The sequence below is a fragment of the Phascolarctos cinereus genome, unplaced genomic scaffold (assembly GCF_003287225.1).
Source record: "Phascolarctos cinereus isolate Bilbo 61053 unplaced genomic scaffold, phaCin_HiC Scaffold_2;HRSCAF=192, whole genome shotgun sequence".
Classification (NCBI taxonomy): Eukaryota; Metazoa; Chordata; class Mammalia; order Diprotodontia; family Phascolarctidae; genus Phascolarctos; species Phascolarctos cinereus.
The window spans coordinates 131,544,408-131,561,394 of NW_027555625.1; the positions used below are offsets into that span (position 1 = coordinate 131,544,408).

Genomic DNA, 16,987 nt, shown 5'->3' on the forward strand with positions numbered 1-16,987 from the left:
AGGCTTAGAAGCATTTACAAAAGATAAAATAGATATTATTACACGAAATTGAAAAACTTCTGTGCAAACAAAAATTTAAGCACCTAGGATTTAAAGGAAAGCTGTGAAATGGGGAAAAAATAATCCTTGTATCAGATTTCTCTTATAAGAGTTTGGTATTCAAGATACATAAACAATTAACAGATTCACACACTATGGTATCCAAGATATAGAAATAATTCACACCTGCATGCATATGTGTGTGTATGTGTGTATATGTGAATGTGTGTGTGTATTCAAAAGCTATTTGCCTATAGGTAAGTGGTCAAAAGATATGAGCAAATGGTTCTCAAAAGGAGAATTGCAAACTATTAACAAACTTATGAAAGAATGTTCTACACCACTAATAATAAGAGAAATGTAATAATAAGAGAAATGTAACAAGAGAAATGTAAATCAAAACAACCCTGAGGTTTCTTGTTCCTGACTCTGTCCTTTGCAATCAAACAAGACAAGTCAAGTTCTTTTCCATATGATAGCCTTTCAAATACTTGAAGGCAGCTATCATTTCCATCTCCCCCATCCCCAAGTCTTCTCTTTCCCTGATTAAACTCTAATTCCTTCCAGTGAACTCCTCTGTCTATTTCTGTCTGTGGCACCACCATTTACTCTGTCTGTTTCATATGTTTTTAACTTTAGTGTTAAATTCCCTTTCTCTGCTGGCCTATTAGTTGGCGTGTCCTGTCAATTCTGTCTCCATCAACATCTCTTGCACCTATCTCTTGTGTTCCAGTCTCACTGCTCTTACCTTAGTAAGAGCATTGCTACTCTAGCCTCCTAACAGATCTTCTTCTCCTTCTCATTCATCATGTAACTGTCAGAATAATTTTCCATGTGTGTAGAGCCATTCACATTGTTCCCCTGTTCAAACATTTTAAGTATTGCCTATAAAGTTCAGTTTCCTATGCTTGGCTTTCAAAACCTTCTACAAACTGTCAACACACTACCTCTCTTTAATTCTAATGCCTTCACTCTGTTAATTATTTCCTATTTATTCTGTATATAGCTTGTTTTGTATATATTTCTTTGCATGTTGTCTCTCCCTGTGTGACTTGCCCAGGGTCACACAGCTGGTAAGTGTGTGAGTCCAGATTTGAATCTATGAAGATAAGTATTCCTGACTCTAAGCCCGGTGCTTTATCCATTGTGCCACCCAGTTACCCGGCAGAAATAGGATCCAGGGCTTGATTTATTGTTTTGTTGCTTGTCTGTGCATATATTTCTTCCCTCTCCCCCCACAAACATTTGCTGGCATATCCTTACCCCACCTGGGCCCTCTCTTTTCTGTTTATATACTTTGCCAGTGAATTCCATGGATTCAGGTATCATATTTATTCAGATGATTTCTAAATCTACTTTTCTGGGCCTCATTAGTCTCCTGGGCTCCTTTCCCTACTGCCTCCCTTCCTATATAGCTGGATATCTAATAAGGATCTCAAATTCAACATTTCCAAAAACAGAACTAATTATCTTCCCACTCCATTCCTATCAATACACCAACTTTATCTAATTTCCCTAATTTTATTGAGGCTTCTACCATCCTGCAACCTTAAAGTCATCCTCCACTATGAGAATATTGGAAAGACTTGTAGCTTCTGCCTATAGTACCCTCAAATGTTTCTCCTTTTTTCCATTCACACAGCCTAGTTAAGGCCCTCCTCACTTCTTGCCTAGAATATTGCAATAATCTCCTAATTAGTCTCCCTATATCCAGCCTCTCCCCTCTCCAATTCATCCTCCAAATGCTGTTGAATTGCTTTTCTTTTTTAGAAAAAAAAATTCTTTTTTCCCCAATTAACAAACATCTACCCTTTCCTCTTCCCACCTCCCACTCCCCAAGTGGAAAAAAAGAAAAAAAAACCTTCCTTCCCTTCAACAAGTATGCATAATCAAGCAAAACAAATTCCCATGTTGGCCATGCCCAAAAATACATGTCTCACTCTGCATATCTAGTCTATCACCTCTTTGTCAGTAGGTGGGCAGCATTCTACCCTCTGGAATCATGGTTGATCACTGCTTTGTTCAAAGTTAGCTCTTTCAAAATTGTTCATTTTTACAATGTTGTTATAGTAATAATCGTGCTCTTGGTTCTACTCACTTGTCTCTGCATCATTTCACAGTAAAGTTCCCCCTCCCTGGACCCTTCTCCTTTCTCATTTGCATAATTAGTCAGTAAATTAATAAACATTAATTAAACTCCTACTATATGTCAGGCTCTGGGCTAAGCTCTGGTGTAAACTAGTTGTGCTCCCAGATTATATGAGATACATTCCCTCTCCTTCTCCTTCCATTTCTCCCCTACTATATGGTCCTCCACTCCATATACCCATTTCCTTTCTTCTTTTAAAATCATCAAAGCTTTAAAAAAATCATTCCCAGGCCCTTCATTTTTTTCCCCTCCCTGTATAAATCCTGTTGACATTACAGTTCTCAAGGAATGCTTGTATTCTCATTAGAATGTAAACATTTCATAATTAATGATAATAACTAGCATTTATATTGCTTTTTAAGGTTTATAAAGTGCTTTGTAATTATTATCTCATGTTATCTCACAACAGTCCTGGGAAATAGGTGCTATTATTATCATCCCCATTTTATAGACAAGGAAATTGAGGCAAATAGCAGTTAAGTGACTTACCCAGGGTCCTATAGCTACTAAGTAAGTGATGTTGGATTTGAACTCAGGTCTTCTTGATTCAAAAATCTTTTTCTGATTGCTTCTTCTATTTACCTGTTTTTGTTTTTCTTAATTTCCATGTTTGTGTTTCAGAGTTTCTACTCAGCTTTTGTCTTTTCATTAGGAGTGTTTGGAAATTCTCTCTTTCTTTCAAAGTTGGTTTTTTTTCCCCTCTAGGATTATCCTCAGCTTTGCTGAGTGAGATATACTTGGTTTTAAGCCTATATTTTTTGCCTTTTAGGACATTTTACTTCATCCTCTCCTTTTCTTTGTGGTAAATCTTGTATGTTTCTGACTGTGGTTCCTCAGTACTTGCATTCTTTCTTTCTGGCTGTGTGCAGTATTTTTTCTTTGACCTGGAAGCTGTGAGTTTTTTAACTGTGACATTTCTAGGAGTTTTCATCTGAGGGTTTCTTTTAGGAGGTGACTGTTGGGTTCTTTCTACTTTTACTTTGCTATCTGGGTTCTAACATATCCAGGTAGTTTTCTTTTATGATTAGGCGGTACAGTAATTCTTAAATGATCTCTTTTTGAGTTGTTTTCAAGGTCAATTGATACCTTCCCTTTTCTTCTGGTCCCTCCCCCCCCATCTTTTGACTTTGTTTTAATATTTCTTATTTTCTCATGGAGTTGTTAACTTCTGTTTATTCTAATTTTCAGGGAGGTTTGTTATATGGGCTTGTACCTCTTGTGTTAAGCTGCTAATTTTGTTTCCAAGTCTCCCTCCCACAGTTCTTTTTTTCTTTATCAACTCTTGCTTCTGTTGCTCTCATTGAACTTATAATATCATCTTAAAACTCGTTATTTAAACTCCTGCCTCATTTCTTTTAAGAATGCTAGTTGATCTTGGGGAAAAGTTGTGGTTTTCTTTGAGGCTTAGTCAGTATGTATAAATTACAGAGAAGGGGTTGATCTGAAATGATAGAGTAAGTTGCCTAATTGGGATTTCCCTGCATGGGCAAAATCGTGGGTCCAAGTCTTATCTTCTTCACTCCTAACCACCCCCCCCAAAAAAAAATTTATTCTCCCAGGAAATTTTTCACTTTACAGAAGGAGTCTGATTTTGTTTTAAATGACCAAGATTAAATTTACATATATTTAAATTACATAGTATGTTTTCAGGAATAAAGTTGTTATATAAAGACAGATGTTCCTGTAGCCTATTACAAGACTCCAAGCAGGGAGTCACTGACGTAAATGCCAGTAGTTGGAAATGATCTCAGGTATGGAAACCTCTGGGACTGGTGAGTGTGTGAGATAATCAGGAGATTTGGATTCTAATCCTTTTTCTGCCTTTAATTACCTGTGGGACATTAGGCAAATTACTTTTGGTCTTCTGGGACTCATTGCTTCATCTAAGTTGCCCTTAATGGGGGAATCTTAAATCAGCAACCTCAGTAATAGTTGAGGCCAGGCTTATAGTTACCTTGCCCTCTGGCAAAACAAAAAACAAAATAAGAAACATTGCTGTGTCTTTAGGGCTCTGGAGACTTAGCTGATTTTCCTGGTCTCTTCTGATCAAGTTACAAAGCAAGCTGTGGACATACAGTGATTTTGCCTTACATAAACATGTGAAGCTACAACAACAGTTCGTGTAGAATAAGGTCTTCTGTGTATGTATCATATCAGAGGTGCATGGAATTATAGAATTTCAGATATGAAAGTTATAGTAGTGGTCCTCATGTCCAGCCCTCTTCATTTTATGGATAAGAAAACTAAGGCCCACAGTGGTTAAAAGACTTGACCAAGGGCCCATCTTTGGTCAACGGTAGGAATTGGGAGTATAGTTCATGTCTCTTTAGTCTGATGTACAACGTCCAAGAGGTCAACAGAAGAACATTAATCGTTGGTGCTGGAATAGTATTAATGACTTTCTTCCACATTTGCCCACACACTATGGGCATTCTCAGTCCAAATCAGGGTCCAGTGACTTTGTTATGAATTATGAAGTAGGATTTAAGAAATGCTTTTACCTCTAATCTACAGAGGAAGTTAGGTGGTGTAGTGGTTAGTGTTAGATCTTGGAGTCATAAAGACCTGAGTTCAAATCCTGGCTCAGACATTTGACAGCTGTGTGGCTCTAGGTAGCTTACCTTAAACTCTCTCAACTTCAGTTTCCTCATTGGCAAAATGGGGATAATAATAGTGATTACCTGAGGCTTTTTGTGAAGCTCAGATGAAATAACATAAGTGCTGAAAATTTAAGTTACTTGTGCAAGGTCACCCAGCCATTATTTGTCAGATTTGTCCTTTTTCAGGGCCATTTTCTCTATCCACTATGCCACAGGTTGAATGAGTAATAGTATTCATATTTTCATGTAAGGTATTCGTTTAAGTTGAAATAAACCTGTGTTAACAAATTAGGGAAAATTCTCAACCTCAACCTCTTCTGGCTCCAATTCTATCCCATTTTAAAGAGGAAACTGAGTCCCCCAGTAGGGAGAGAAGTGATTTGTCCAAAGTCATGGGGTAGTAAAGCAGCACAGCTGGAATTTGAACACAGCTTCTCTGACTTCAGATCAAATGTTCTTCCCTTTCTATCCCACTCCCCCCCTTTTTTTAAACTTAGGACTCTGACTCGGGGTTGACAGAAGATGGCACTTAGGTGACTTGTTCAAAGTTTGGAGGCAGCTACAGCTTCTGACTTGTATTCTCTCTGAAGCGTCCAGCTACAACTACCTCTTCTGCAAATCAACCAACCCTAACCCTTCCTTGACACTCTCTTTCAGAACCTGGCAATTGGAGCAGGAGCTGTTGGATCTTTGCCATTGACCTACATCTCCAAGGTAACGTATTCTGGAGCTCTGGGAACTCATGCCCTCTAAGTAGGTTTTGAGATCTAAATTTGGTCAAAAATTCTATGACTCCAATGTGCTGAGTCCTCTGAGAGCGGCACAGTGGCATGAGAAAGGCTAGGTGGCAGACATTCTCCCTCCTCTCAATGGTCAAATGTGGTGATGATATTTTGCTGGTGACAAAAAGATAGATGCACAGACCTGGGTTTAATTCACCAAGTTCTTTGACTGGCAACCCTATGATCAGCTTTTCACTTTTAGCCTCATTCCACCTACGACCAAATTTCAGCCTGAGTTGGTTTTAGGAGATTCTCTCTGCTGGTGTTAGCTTCACTTTGGGCCTTGGAATGTCTGAACTGAAGTTGATGGGGAGGTGATGGTGGAGGCTCCCTTTCCTAATATTTGTCTTTCTAATCTGGTCCAGATCCTAACTCCTCCAAAGACTGAGTGTTTATGTGAGAAGGAATGACATTTTAATTGAAATCAAAAAAGAAAGGAAAAAGGAAAACTCTCTTAAAAAGCAAATCCAAGCTAAAGTCTGACCACATACCAGGACCTGGGCTTTTTTGTAGGTATTTGACAGATCATTTGGAGTAGGTCCCACTGTGGGGAGCAAGTTGAGGTATCCTGGTGTGAGAAAAAGACATAGTATCTACATAACTGACATTAGAGATGGGCAGGCAGACTAGTAACCTAATCCAGTTCATTCAGAGAGCCAGATAGCCCTATCCTCTTGGTGCTGAGGAGCTTAAATGAGTGAAACATCTTTAAGGGGCTCTTTGCTGTGGCAAGCACCTATGCTGACCAGCCAGGCTAGGGGAATTCATCACCTACCCAGAAAGAGGAACTCTGAGCTCTCGAGGAGGAACTGAGCAGCTCCTGGCCTAAGGCAAAGGACTCTGGAAATCTTCAAACCACCCTCTCCAAGTCCCCCAGAGGGCTCAGAGCTCTAGCCTACTCCCAAGGACTGAGGCTTGGCTCAGGACACTTAGTCATTCCTGTAATGAGTATGTCAGCTTTTATGTTCAGAGCTGAAACTAGTTTTTGGTCTCAGCTGGTCTGGAAAAGAGATCTGAGTTAGAGAGAAAGCAGAGACGTGGACACAGAGACAGAAACAAATGGGTGCATGGGGCCTAGAGGGAGGGACTCCTAGCAGTGCTAGACCAGCCATGAGGTACAGAGGTAGGCAGAAAGCAAGGAGCTAAGTGGAGTTGAACAGAAAGTGAAAAAGGGAAGGTCCAGGGTAGTGTCTAAGAGAGATACAGATAGAGGGAAGAGATAATGAGCTCAGGGGAGGGAAGGCAAAGATGCCATCTGTGGTATGTGCCCCCTCATGATTAGAACTGTGGTTTTTGTGGCCAGCCACAGAGCGAACAGAAGCTCCCCACACCCTCTGCCCACTACCCCCAACCCCCTCCATGCACTGTGGGTACATTTGGGCAAGGACGTACCTCGTAGGAGATCTTTCCAAACTCCACAAGCATTACTTGAGGCATAAAACTCTGATTAGTCATGATCAATGACCAAATCACTGAGGCTTCAAGGAGAAGAAAAGTTTAGGATCACAGAATTTAGAACTGGAAAAGATGTTAGAAGCCCTCTAGTCCAACCCCTTCTTTTTTATAGCTGAAGAAACTGAGACTTGGGGGGGTAAAATTGCTTGCCAAGTCATTCAAGTAATAAGTGGCGGAGGTGGGATTTGAACCCAGATCCTCTTGACTCAAGCCAATGTTCCAATCTACTGAATCACTGATTCTTTGAACTCCCTGTTTTGTGATTCTGACTTTTTGGTTCTGAATAGGAATCTTAGGAACAGGGTGAGTGCTATAGTGTAAGCTCCCATCCCCCAAAGAAGGAAAAAAACCAAACCTGTAATTTGTTTTTCTGGGTCCCAGAAAATATCCCTGAGTATGTGAGCCCTTAAGTATATAGGGGTAGCTAGGTGGTGCAGTGTCAGGCTTGGAGTCAGGAAGATCTGTCTTCATGAGTTCAAATCTGGTCTTACTACCTGTGTGACCCTGACAAGTCACTTGTTTACCTCAGTTTCCTCATCTGTAAAATGTGCTGGAGAAGCAAATTGCAAACCACTCTAGTATTTTTGCCAAGAAAACCTTAAATGGAGACACAGTGTAAATGACTGAACAATCACATATGAGCCCTGGATAAAAGAAACCTGAATGACTACTGCTGGGACCAGGATTCCAGGATGTTTCATAAAGAAGTTGCTGCCCTTTCTTTTCTTTCTTTTTTTTTTTTAAGAAGGTGAGATTTTATTATTTTTTGTAATTTAATATTTTATTTTTTCCCCAATTACACATAAAAACAATTTTAACATTCTTTTTTCAAATTTTGAGTTCCAAATTTTCTCCATCCCCTTCCCCTATTGAGAAGACAAACAGTTTGACATTGGTTATACTCGTGTCGTCACGCAAAACATATTTCCGTGTAAGTCATATTGTGAAAAAAAAAACAGAAAAACCCCAAGAAAAATAAAGAAAAAGTGTCTTTGATCTGCATTCAGACTCTGCCAGTTCTTTCTGTGGATATGGACAGCACCTTTCATCCTACGTCCTTCGTAGTTGCCTTGGATCATTGTATTGCTGAGGATAGTTAAGTTATTCACAGTAGATCATCATACAACATTGGTGTTACTGTGTACAATGTTCTCCTGGTTTTGCTCATTTCACTTATCATCAGTTCATGTAAGTCTTTCCAGGTTTTTCTGAAGTCTGCCTGCTCATCATTTCTTAAAGCATATTAATATTCCATCACAATCATATACAACAACTTGTTCAGCCATTCCCCAATTAATGGACATCCCCTCAATTTCCAATTCTTTGTCATACTAAAAGAGCTGTCATAAATATATTTGTACACATAGGTCCTGTTCCTTTTTATTTTTTATCTCTTTAGGATGCAGACCAGTAGTGGTATTGCTTGGTCAAAGGGTATATGCATGGTTTTATAGCCCTTTGGGCATAGTTCCAAATTGCTCTCCAGATGGTTGAATCAGCACCACGTCCTCTCCAACATTTATCATTTTCCTTTTCAGTCCTATTAGCCAATCTAATAGTTGTGTGGTGGTAACTCAGTTGTTTTAATTCGTATTTCTCTAATCAGTAGTGATTTAGAGCATTTTTTATAACTATAGGCAGTTTTGATTACTTTGTCTGAAAACTGCCTATTCATATCCTTTGATCATTTATCACTTGAGAAATGGCTCTTATTTCTATGAATTTGACTTAGTTTTCTATATGTTTGAGAAATTAAGTCTTTATCGGAGAAACTTGCTATAAATTTTTTTTTCACAGTAATGATTACTATGTATTTGCCTCCATCCTATTTTCCCTCTGTTTATCCTTCTCTCTCTCTCTCTCTTTCTCTCTCTCTCTCTCTCTCTCTCTCTCCCCCCTTCTCCCTCTTCTTTTACTCTGTCCATTCTCAAAAGTGTTTTGCTTCTGACTTTTACCTCCCCACAACTGCCCTCCCTTTTATCAGCCCCTTTCCCACTTCTCTTATCCCTTTCCCCTCCTACTTTCCTGTATGGTAGGAGATTTCTATACCCAACTGAGTCTGTATATTATTCCCTCTTTGAGCCCATTCTGATGAGAATAAGGTTCATGTGCTCCCTTCCCCCCTTCCCCCATTTCCCCCTGCACTCTAAAATCTCTTTAAGACCTCTTTTATGTCAGATAATTTACCCACATTCTACCTTTCCCTTTCCCCTTCTCCCAATGCATTCTTCTTTCTCATCTCTTAAATTTTTTTTTTAGATAATCATGCCATCATATTCAACTCACATCTGTGCTTTCTGTCTATGTACACCCCTTCTAACTGCCCTAATAATGAGAAAGTTTTTAGGAATTACAAGTATCATTTTCCCATGTAGGAATGTAAACAGTTTAACCTTGTTGAATCCCTTATGATTTCTCATTCCTGTTTACCTTTTTATGCTTTTTTTGAATCTTATATTTGAAAGTCACATTTTCTATTCAGCTCCGGTCTTTTCATTAGGAATGCTTGAAAGTCCTCTATTTCTTTGAATGACCATTTTTTCCCTTGAAGGATTATGCTCGGTTTTGCTGGGTAGGTGATTCTTGATTATAATCCTAGTTCTTTTGCCCTCCAGAATATCATATTCCAAGCCCTTTGATCCTTTAATGTAGAAACTGCTAAATCTTGTGTTATCCTGACTATGGCTCCACAATATTTGAATTATTTCTTTTTGGCTGCTTGCAATATTTTCTCCTTGACCTGAGAGCTCTGGGATTTGGCTATAATATTCCTGGGAGTTTTCATTTTGTTATCTCTTTCAGGAAGTGATCAGTAATTCTTTCAATTTCTATTTGACTCTCTGGTTCTAGAATATCAATAATTCTTAAATTATCTCTCCTGTATCTGTTTTCCAGGTCAGTTGTTTTTCCAATGAGATATTTCACATTTCACATTTTCTTCTGTTTTTTTTTTATTCTTTTGATTTGTTTGATTGTTTCTTGATGTCTTGTAAAGTCATTAGCTTCCACTTGCCCAATTCTGATTTTTAAGGAATTATTTTCTTTAGAGAGCTTTTGTACCTTTTTTTCCATTTGGCCAATTCTGCTCTTTAAGGAATTCTTTTCAGTGAATTTTTATATATCTTTTTCATTTGGCCAACTCTGCTTCTCAAAGCATTCCTCTCTTCATTGGATTTTTGTGTCTCTTTTACCATTTGGCCTATTCTATTTTTTTAAAGGTGTTATTTTCTTCGGTATTTTTTGTGCCTCCTTTACCAAGCTGACTCTTTTTTCATGATTTTCTTGCATCATTCTCATTTCTGTTTCCAACTTTTCCTCTATCTCTCTTACTTGATTTTAAAAATCCCTTTTGAACCCTTCAATGGCCTGGGGCCAATTTATATTTTTCTTTGAGGCTTTGGATATAGTAGTTTTGACTTTGTTGTCTTCTTTTGAATTTATGTTTTGATCTTCCCTGTCACCATAGTAACTTTTTATAGTAGGGATCTTTTTCTTCTGTTTGCTTATTTTCCCTCCTATTTCTTGACTGTTAATTCTATGCTAAATTGGGACTCTGCTTCCAGAGTGAAGGGGGCACTGTACCAAGCTTCAGTTTTTTGTGTAGACCTGTAAGTTTTCTGTTCTTCTAAGGTGATATAATACAGGGAGAGGTGTATTTATTACTCTCCTGTACTGTGCACTAGTCTGTAACTGCAAGTACTCTTTTCCATCCTGGAACTGTGATGAGGGTCCCTATCCTCTATGATCACAAGCTTTGGTGTGCTAGTGCTCCTCCTTGCTCTGGGACTGTGACCCTGATCCAAATATAGGCAATGCAACAGAGCCCTTGTGCCAGGCAAGGGATTCCTATAAATCTCCTCCTGACCAGCTGTCCAGTCCCCTTACCATCTGTGGGCTTGGAGGTCTGGAAGCTGCCACTGCTGCCCCTGATTCATTCACTCCTGAGGCCTGCTCCCTCTACACTCTAAAATCTCTTTAGGACCTCTTTTATGTCAGATAATTTACCCACATTCTACCTTTCCCTTTCCCCTTTGCAGACTGGTCTTCACTGGCACAGCTTGTGTTGGACTGCGCTCTGTTCTTACCCTAGTGCAACAGACCTTTCCTGCTCACCTTCTAAATTGTCTTGGGCTGGAAAATTGTTTCACTCCATCTTTTTGTGGGTTCTGCCAGTCTAGAATTTGTTTAGTCATTATTTAAAGGTATTTGGAGGGGTTTGGGGAGAGCTCAGTTGAGTCCCTGCCTTTACCTGTTGCTCCACTTTCTTGACAGAGTCATAGACAACTAAGGTGCCAAGGCAGCCTGGCCTGTATACAGCATATCTGTGACCATGTTTGTAGACCCTGTTCTTCATCTGACATCTGATTAGTATGACATAAAAGCAAATCAAAGTTAATTGATTGACTATGATTACCCCTTGACATCCCTGGCAGCAGGGCCTGCCCTCAGCAAAATTTGTGAAATGGTCTCACACCCTCACAAAATGTTAGAGCAAATAGGGACTTTAGAGATTTAAAAAAAAAAAACCTCTCCTTTTTTTTTAAATAGATAAAGAAACTGGGCTCAGAGAAAGGAACAGGTTTGCCCAAGGTCACATAGGGTGGCAAAGTTTGAACAGTGACATAGTTCTCCTGATTCCAAATCTAGTGGTCCTTCCCAGTAATGGAAATCTGCCTTTGAGATCCTTTCAATGACTACTTCCTCTTGCCCCTGTTTTCTCTGCCTCCCTTCATAGATCTGTCCTAAGGCCCATTTTAATGAGTATCTTAACTTCTGCTACCTATTAACTAATTCCCATTTTCATTCCCACCCCTCAAAGTATTACCCAATATTTAATAGTTAAGGCATTGCTCCTACTTTTACTTTGGAAGATAATTCTTAAAGGAAGGTACAGGGCCAGGTAGTAAGAGAGATATTTTGAGTCATGTGGCCTGCCCAGTGCTCTTCAAATCGCCATCTGGGTAACCTCTAGGATGCAGCTTGGCATGGTCGAACATGCACTGAACTGAGGGTCCCCCATTTTCTATTGATGGCTGTTTGACTTCAGGGAAATCACTTTCCCTCTCCAGCTTCCCCATTTCCTCATCATGGTTTAGAGGATCTCTCATATCCCTTCCTTCCAGAGGTGTAACTATCTATGATTTTATACTTTATCTGCTTTTAAGGCTGGTTCTGTGTGGTAGAGTCAGCCAGGTTAACTATGACAGAGCTGGTACAAGAATGCCCACATACAAGGACTCCACAGCCTCATCACAGATCTCAGGGTGGTGCTGTCTCTTCTGTGGCAATCCCAGTTCTACTTCCGGCCAAGGACTGGCTGGGAGGAGTCAGCTCTTGTAGTAACATGCATAGAAAAGTTTGTTCCTTCACGTTGTCTGGGTTTCCATCTGATAGGAGTGAGCTCTAGCAAGCCTGCTCAGCCATGGAGTAACCATTTCTATTTCATACTGTAGGGCAATCCTACCCATTTCCCACATCTCCCCCGCTGCTGGTGGGTGCCTTTCTAGCATGATCTGACAAATACATCTACTAGTCCTTATGAAGATGACCATGTTCTTGACTGAAAGTATCACTCTTCTATTACAGTGTGTCAAACTCCAATAGAAAGGGGGCCTCCAACCTGATACTATAAGGATTCCAATAGACTGCATATTGACTTAGAAAACCACATATTAACATTATTTCTGTTTTATTGAATTTTTATTTGTTTTGTTAAATATTTCCCAATTACATTTTAATCTGGTTTGGGATGCACTTGGGAGGACTGTGGTACACGTATTTGACACTACTGCTCTCTAGTGAATCCCCATAAGTAGGATGCTGGTCAAATCTCATGCTACATCCTGGCTAATGAGTTGGACAGCTGAAGAAATTTCATTTGCTATCAGAACACCATGAAGATGGTAGTTTCCTGGGACAGAGATGGATGCTGGTTGCTAAGAAGTAAGCAAATATTGTAAACTAATAAACTAGAGGTAGATTCTTGAGGTAATGGTCTTTCCATGGACAATATGGACTAGTCTCAATCTCATCTAGGACTATAAGATAAGAACAGTTGGCCTGGACTTGGAGAGCCAAGACTGGGAATGTAGGGTGGTAACCAAGCAACAAGTAGTCGTCACAGGCCACTGAAGATGACAGCAAGCATTGGTTTCTAACCAAACAGGCAGGTGAAATCTGAGGATACCATTAAAGGCTAGGCTTAGTTGGCACCTTATGGGCAAGTAGTCCAATCCTGCTTCATTTTACAACTGAATTCTCTTGATTTCAAATCCAGGGCTCTTTCTACTGTATACACCGTAACATAAGAGAGGAGTCTATTGAGTCAATTAAGTTGTTAAGAGTTTCAACTAGAGAAACAAAAGTGATAAGTATATGAATAGCTTACATCTCATCTTTTCAGCTTTATAATAATTCTGTGAGGTAGGTAGTGAGAATATGATCATTTCCATTTTATCGATGAGGAAACTGAACATACTGTCAGGGTGAAGTAGATTCAGGAAGCCAGAGAGAAAGGAGGAGACAAGATAAGGCGTTGTGCTATCAACCAAAAGTCAAGGCCGGACAATGGGTTGATAATATAAGCAATGCCAAAATACTGTAACATGAACTTGATCTTGAGGCAGAAAGTTGTCCTCACTGTAATCAGTTGATCAACCAGCATCTATGAAGTGCTTGCTCTGCACCAGGCACTGTGCTGAGTGCTGAAGATAGAGGTGCAAAGAATGAAACAATCTCTATTCTCAATGAACTTACATTCTAAGCCATGAGCTCCTTACATGCTTCCTGTCAGAGATGGAATCAGCCCCAGTCTGTGACCGAGCAGAACCCGTAGATGAGAACAAGTAAGTGAGTGCTTTTGGCTGGGAAGAAAAGGTGAGAGGACTGGCAATTGCGTGTCAGACCTGATCATTAAAGCCTTCAGGGTGTGCCTATGTGGTAGCAAAAGCCCTCAGACCCTGGCCAAACAGTGTTATTTCTTTAGCTAGAGGGATCCTGACTGCTGTGTATGCACACAGAGCTGGGAAATGTGACAAGGAGATCCTGATGTTAACATAGAACATGACTACTTCTTTAAAAATGCCACAGATATTTGGTTGGGATCCATATCAAGAGCAGCTAACCTAATCGGGTGGAGAGTGGAGGAACAATGGTGATGGGTTGCTTTCTTCATCCCTTGGTTTATTTGAACCTGAAATGTGGGGCTCACATATTAGTAAGTGTAAATGTAACCAATGCAGATATTGGGGTCCAGAGTCTTGGTGGGCCTCATAGCTTCAGGAGATGTACATATTCTCTCTCTCTGTCTCTATCTCTACGTCCATCTTTTTCTTTGTCTCTCTGCCTCTCTAGCTCTCTGTCTCTGTATTATATATACTATATATATCTGATTATATATTATATGATATATGTATCTACACCAATATCTATATATCATGTGTATAAATCTCACTATCTTTGTTTTTAGGTGAATATAGCCACTCCAAAACAGAAACCCAAAACTCCATTTTGCTTTGGTAAGTAGTATACTGCCCTGGGGAAAGAAATTCTTGTTGGTTCTCATAATTGCTTCCTGCATAGTAACAGTCCTGTGACCACATGTCAAGTCAGACTTGAGTGTATCTATGGGAATCGACATAGATTATATAAACTGAAAGGCACTTTCACAATCATTTAGTCCAATCCACTCACAGAGAATGATAAAACCTGAGGCTCAGAGACAGGTAGTGACCTGTCTAAAGTCACACATCTAGTGAGTGGCAGAGGTTGTCTTGTGTCTCTGAGATCAGTGAACTTTCGTGTGTGTGTGTGTGTGTGTGTGTGTGTGTGTGTGTGAGAGAGAGAGAGAGAGAGAGAGAGAGAGAGAGAGAGAGATTGCAGTCACAGCAGCATCTTTTGAGTCTTAAGAGATACTGATACCAATAACTGACCTTTACAAGTTAGCTAAATGCTTCACGGAGCACACATTATATGAGGCTTGAGAGAGGTTATGACTTGCCTATGGTCATACAACTAATGTAGGTAGCAGCATGTGAACCCAGGTCTTTCTGACTTCTCTTCAGAATACCTCCTCCCAGGAAGAATTACTCTAGCCATGTAGGGACTAGAGAAGAGTCACAATGATATTTCAGTCCTCCTGGCCCTGGCAGATTAGAAATAAAATATCTATGTTATATATAATATTATATCAATAGTACACACACACACACACACACACACACACACACACACACACACACAGGACAGCTAGTTGGTAGAGCAGATAGAGTGCTGGGCCTGAAGACAGGAAGATTTGAGTTCGAATGTGGCCTCAGACTCTCACTAGCTATGTGACACTGGGCAAGTAACTTAATCCTGTTTGCCTCAGTTTCCAGGCTTGGAGTCAGGAAGCTCTATCTTCATCTATCTTCATAAGTTCAAATCTGGCCTCACTACCTGTGTGACCCCGAGAAGTCACTTGTTTGGCTCAGTGTCCTTATCTGCAAAATGTGCTGGAGAAGGAAATGGCAAACTACTCCAGAATCTTTGCCAAGAAAACCCTACATGGGGTCACAAGAGTTGGTTGGACACTACTGAAATGACTGACCAACTACAAAATATATACACATATACATACATATGTATGTATGTTTCCAGGGCCCTTAATATGGGATCTCAGGTGTTCAACAGATATTCACGTTGTAAGACCTCTCTGATGGCAGGTTCAGAGACTATTATTAAGCGATCAACTACAAAGGATGTCACAGAAATTAGTTATCAGCCACCACTGCCATGGTATGTTAGGAGCTCGCTATGTGAACAGCACTGTAACAGGTGGCAAGGAGGAGGCAGCATGGAACAGTGGAGGACAAAATTGCTGGATTTAGCAACAGGATTTGGGTTGGAATCCTGATTCTAGGCATCAGTAAATCACTAAGCTCTCCAGACCTCAGTTTTATATCTGCAAAATGAGGGATACGAAACAAAAAATCAAAGGAGGAGTTTGGACTGGATGATTTCTCAGGTCCCTTCCTACTTTAAATCTGTGATTGGCACACTAAAAGGGCAGCCAGGATTCCTACTGTCTCTTTGTCTTGTGGCTTTGGATTCTATGTCTATTCCATGGGATTTTCCTCCCCATATAATTCACATTCACTAAAACCTGACTAGAATAGAGGCTTCACTGTGGCACAGAGGTAACTGTGGGTTCAGGATTGCTATACCAGGGCTCTGTAAACTCTGACGTGTCCTACCAATTTGAAAAAAGCTTTCAATATGGGCCAGAGCCAGATCGTTATCTGAAGACCATCCTCACAAAGTTCAGAGAGTCTCATCACCAGCAGATTGGCCACCAGGTTTATTGAGGCATGGAGTGATCATAGTCCATATAAGCAGAAAAGGGTATACCCATATTGAAGGAATCACAGTATTATTGAGATTAAAGTATTATAAAGATTAAATTAAGATTCAAGTATTATAAAGGAAATAAATTAGCCTCTTCCCTCCTTCCCCCACTACCTAGAATGGTTTAACATCTAGTATTGAATATGCACAATCACTACAGCAATGCAAATGAAAAGATCACTAAAAAGAAATAAGAATGTGAAGCAGTAAAAAATTGGTAGTGATCCCAGAGAACAGACTAAGAGGTATGCTTCATTCCTCTTAGCAGAGAGGCAAAGTTCTACTAGGATAGAATATGGTATACATAGTCAGATGTGATGACTGCCTTTGCTTCACTTTTTCTTTGCTCCCAAAGAGGATTCAGTTTTGACAGGAATGGGAATGGGGTAATGTGGGAGACAGAATGGCTCATTTATAGAAATGATTATGATATCAAAATAAAAGGCATCAATAAAACTTATTGTAAAACAAAATCCTATATTTGCCATTCAGAAATTTTGTTCATTGCACAGCTCAAAAATATTGGTAAGTGACTCCTTGGATTCCATACACAGCCTAGCCAAACAAAAACAAAGGGA

General features: G+C 39.8%; 1 protein-coding gene across 1 annotated transcript in view; it reads left to right on the forward strand.

The window, feature by feature from the left end:
• The window catches only part of PLEKHA2 (pleckstrin homology domain containing A2), a 122,881-nt gene that overhangs the window by 73,606 nt on the left and 32,288 nt on the right, over positions 1-16,987 (forward strand). Inside the window, exons 3-4 of the mRNA XM_020985228.2 lie at positions 5,446-5,502; positions 14,494-14,542. Coding sequence (XP_020840887.1) covers positions 5,446-5,502; positions 14,494-14,542 — 106 coding nt within the window. The remainder of the gene's footprint in view (positions 1-5,445; positions 5,503-14,493; positions 14,543-16,987) is intronic.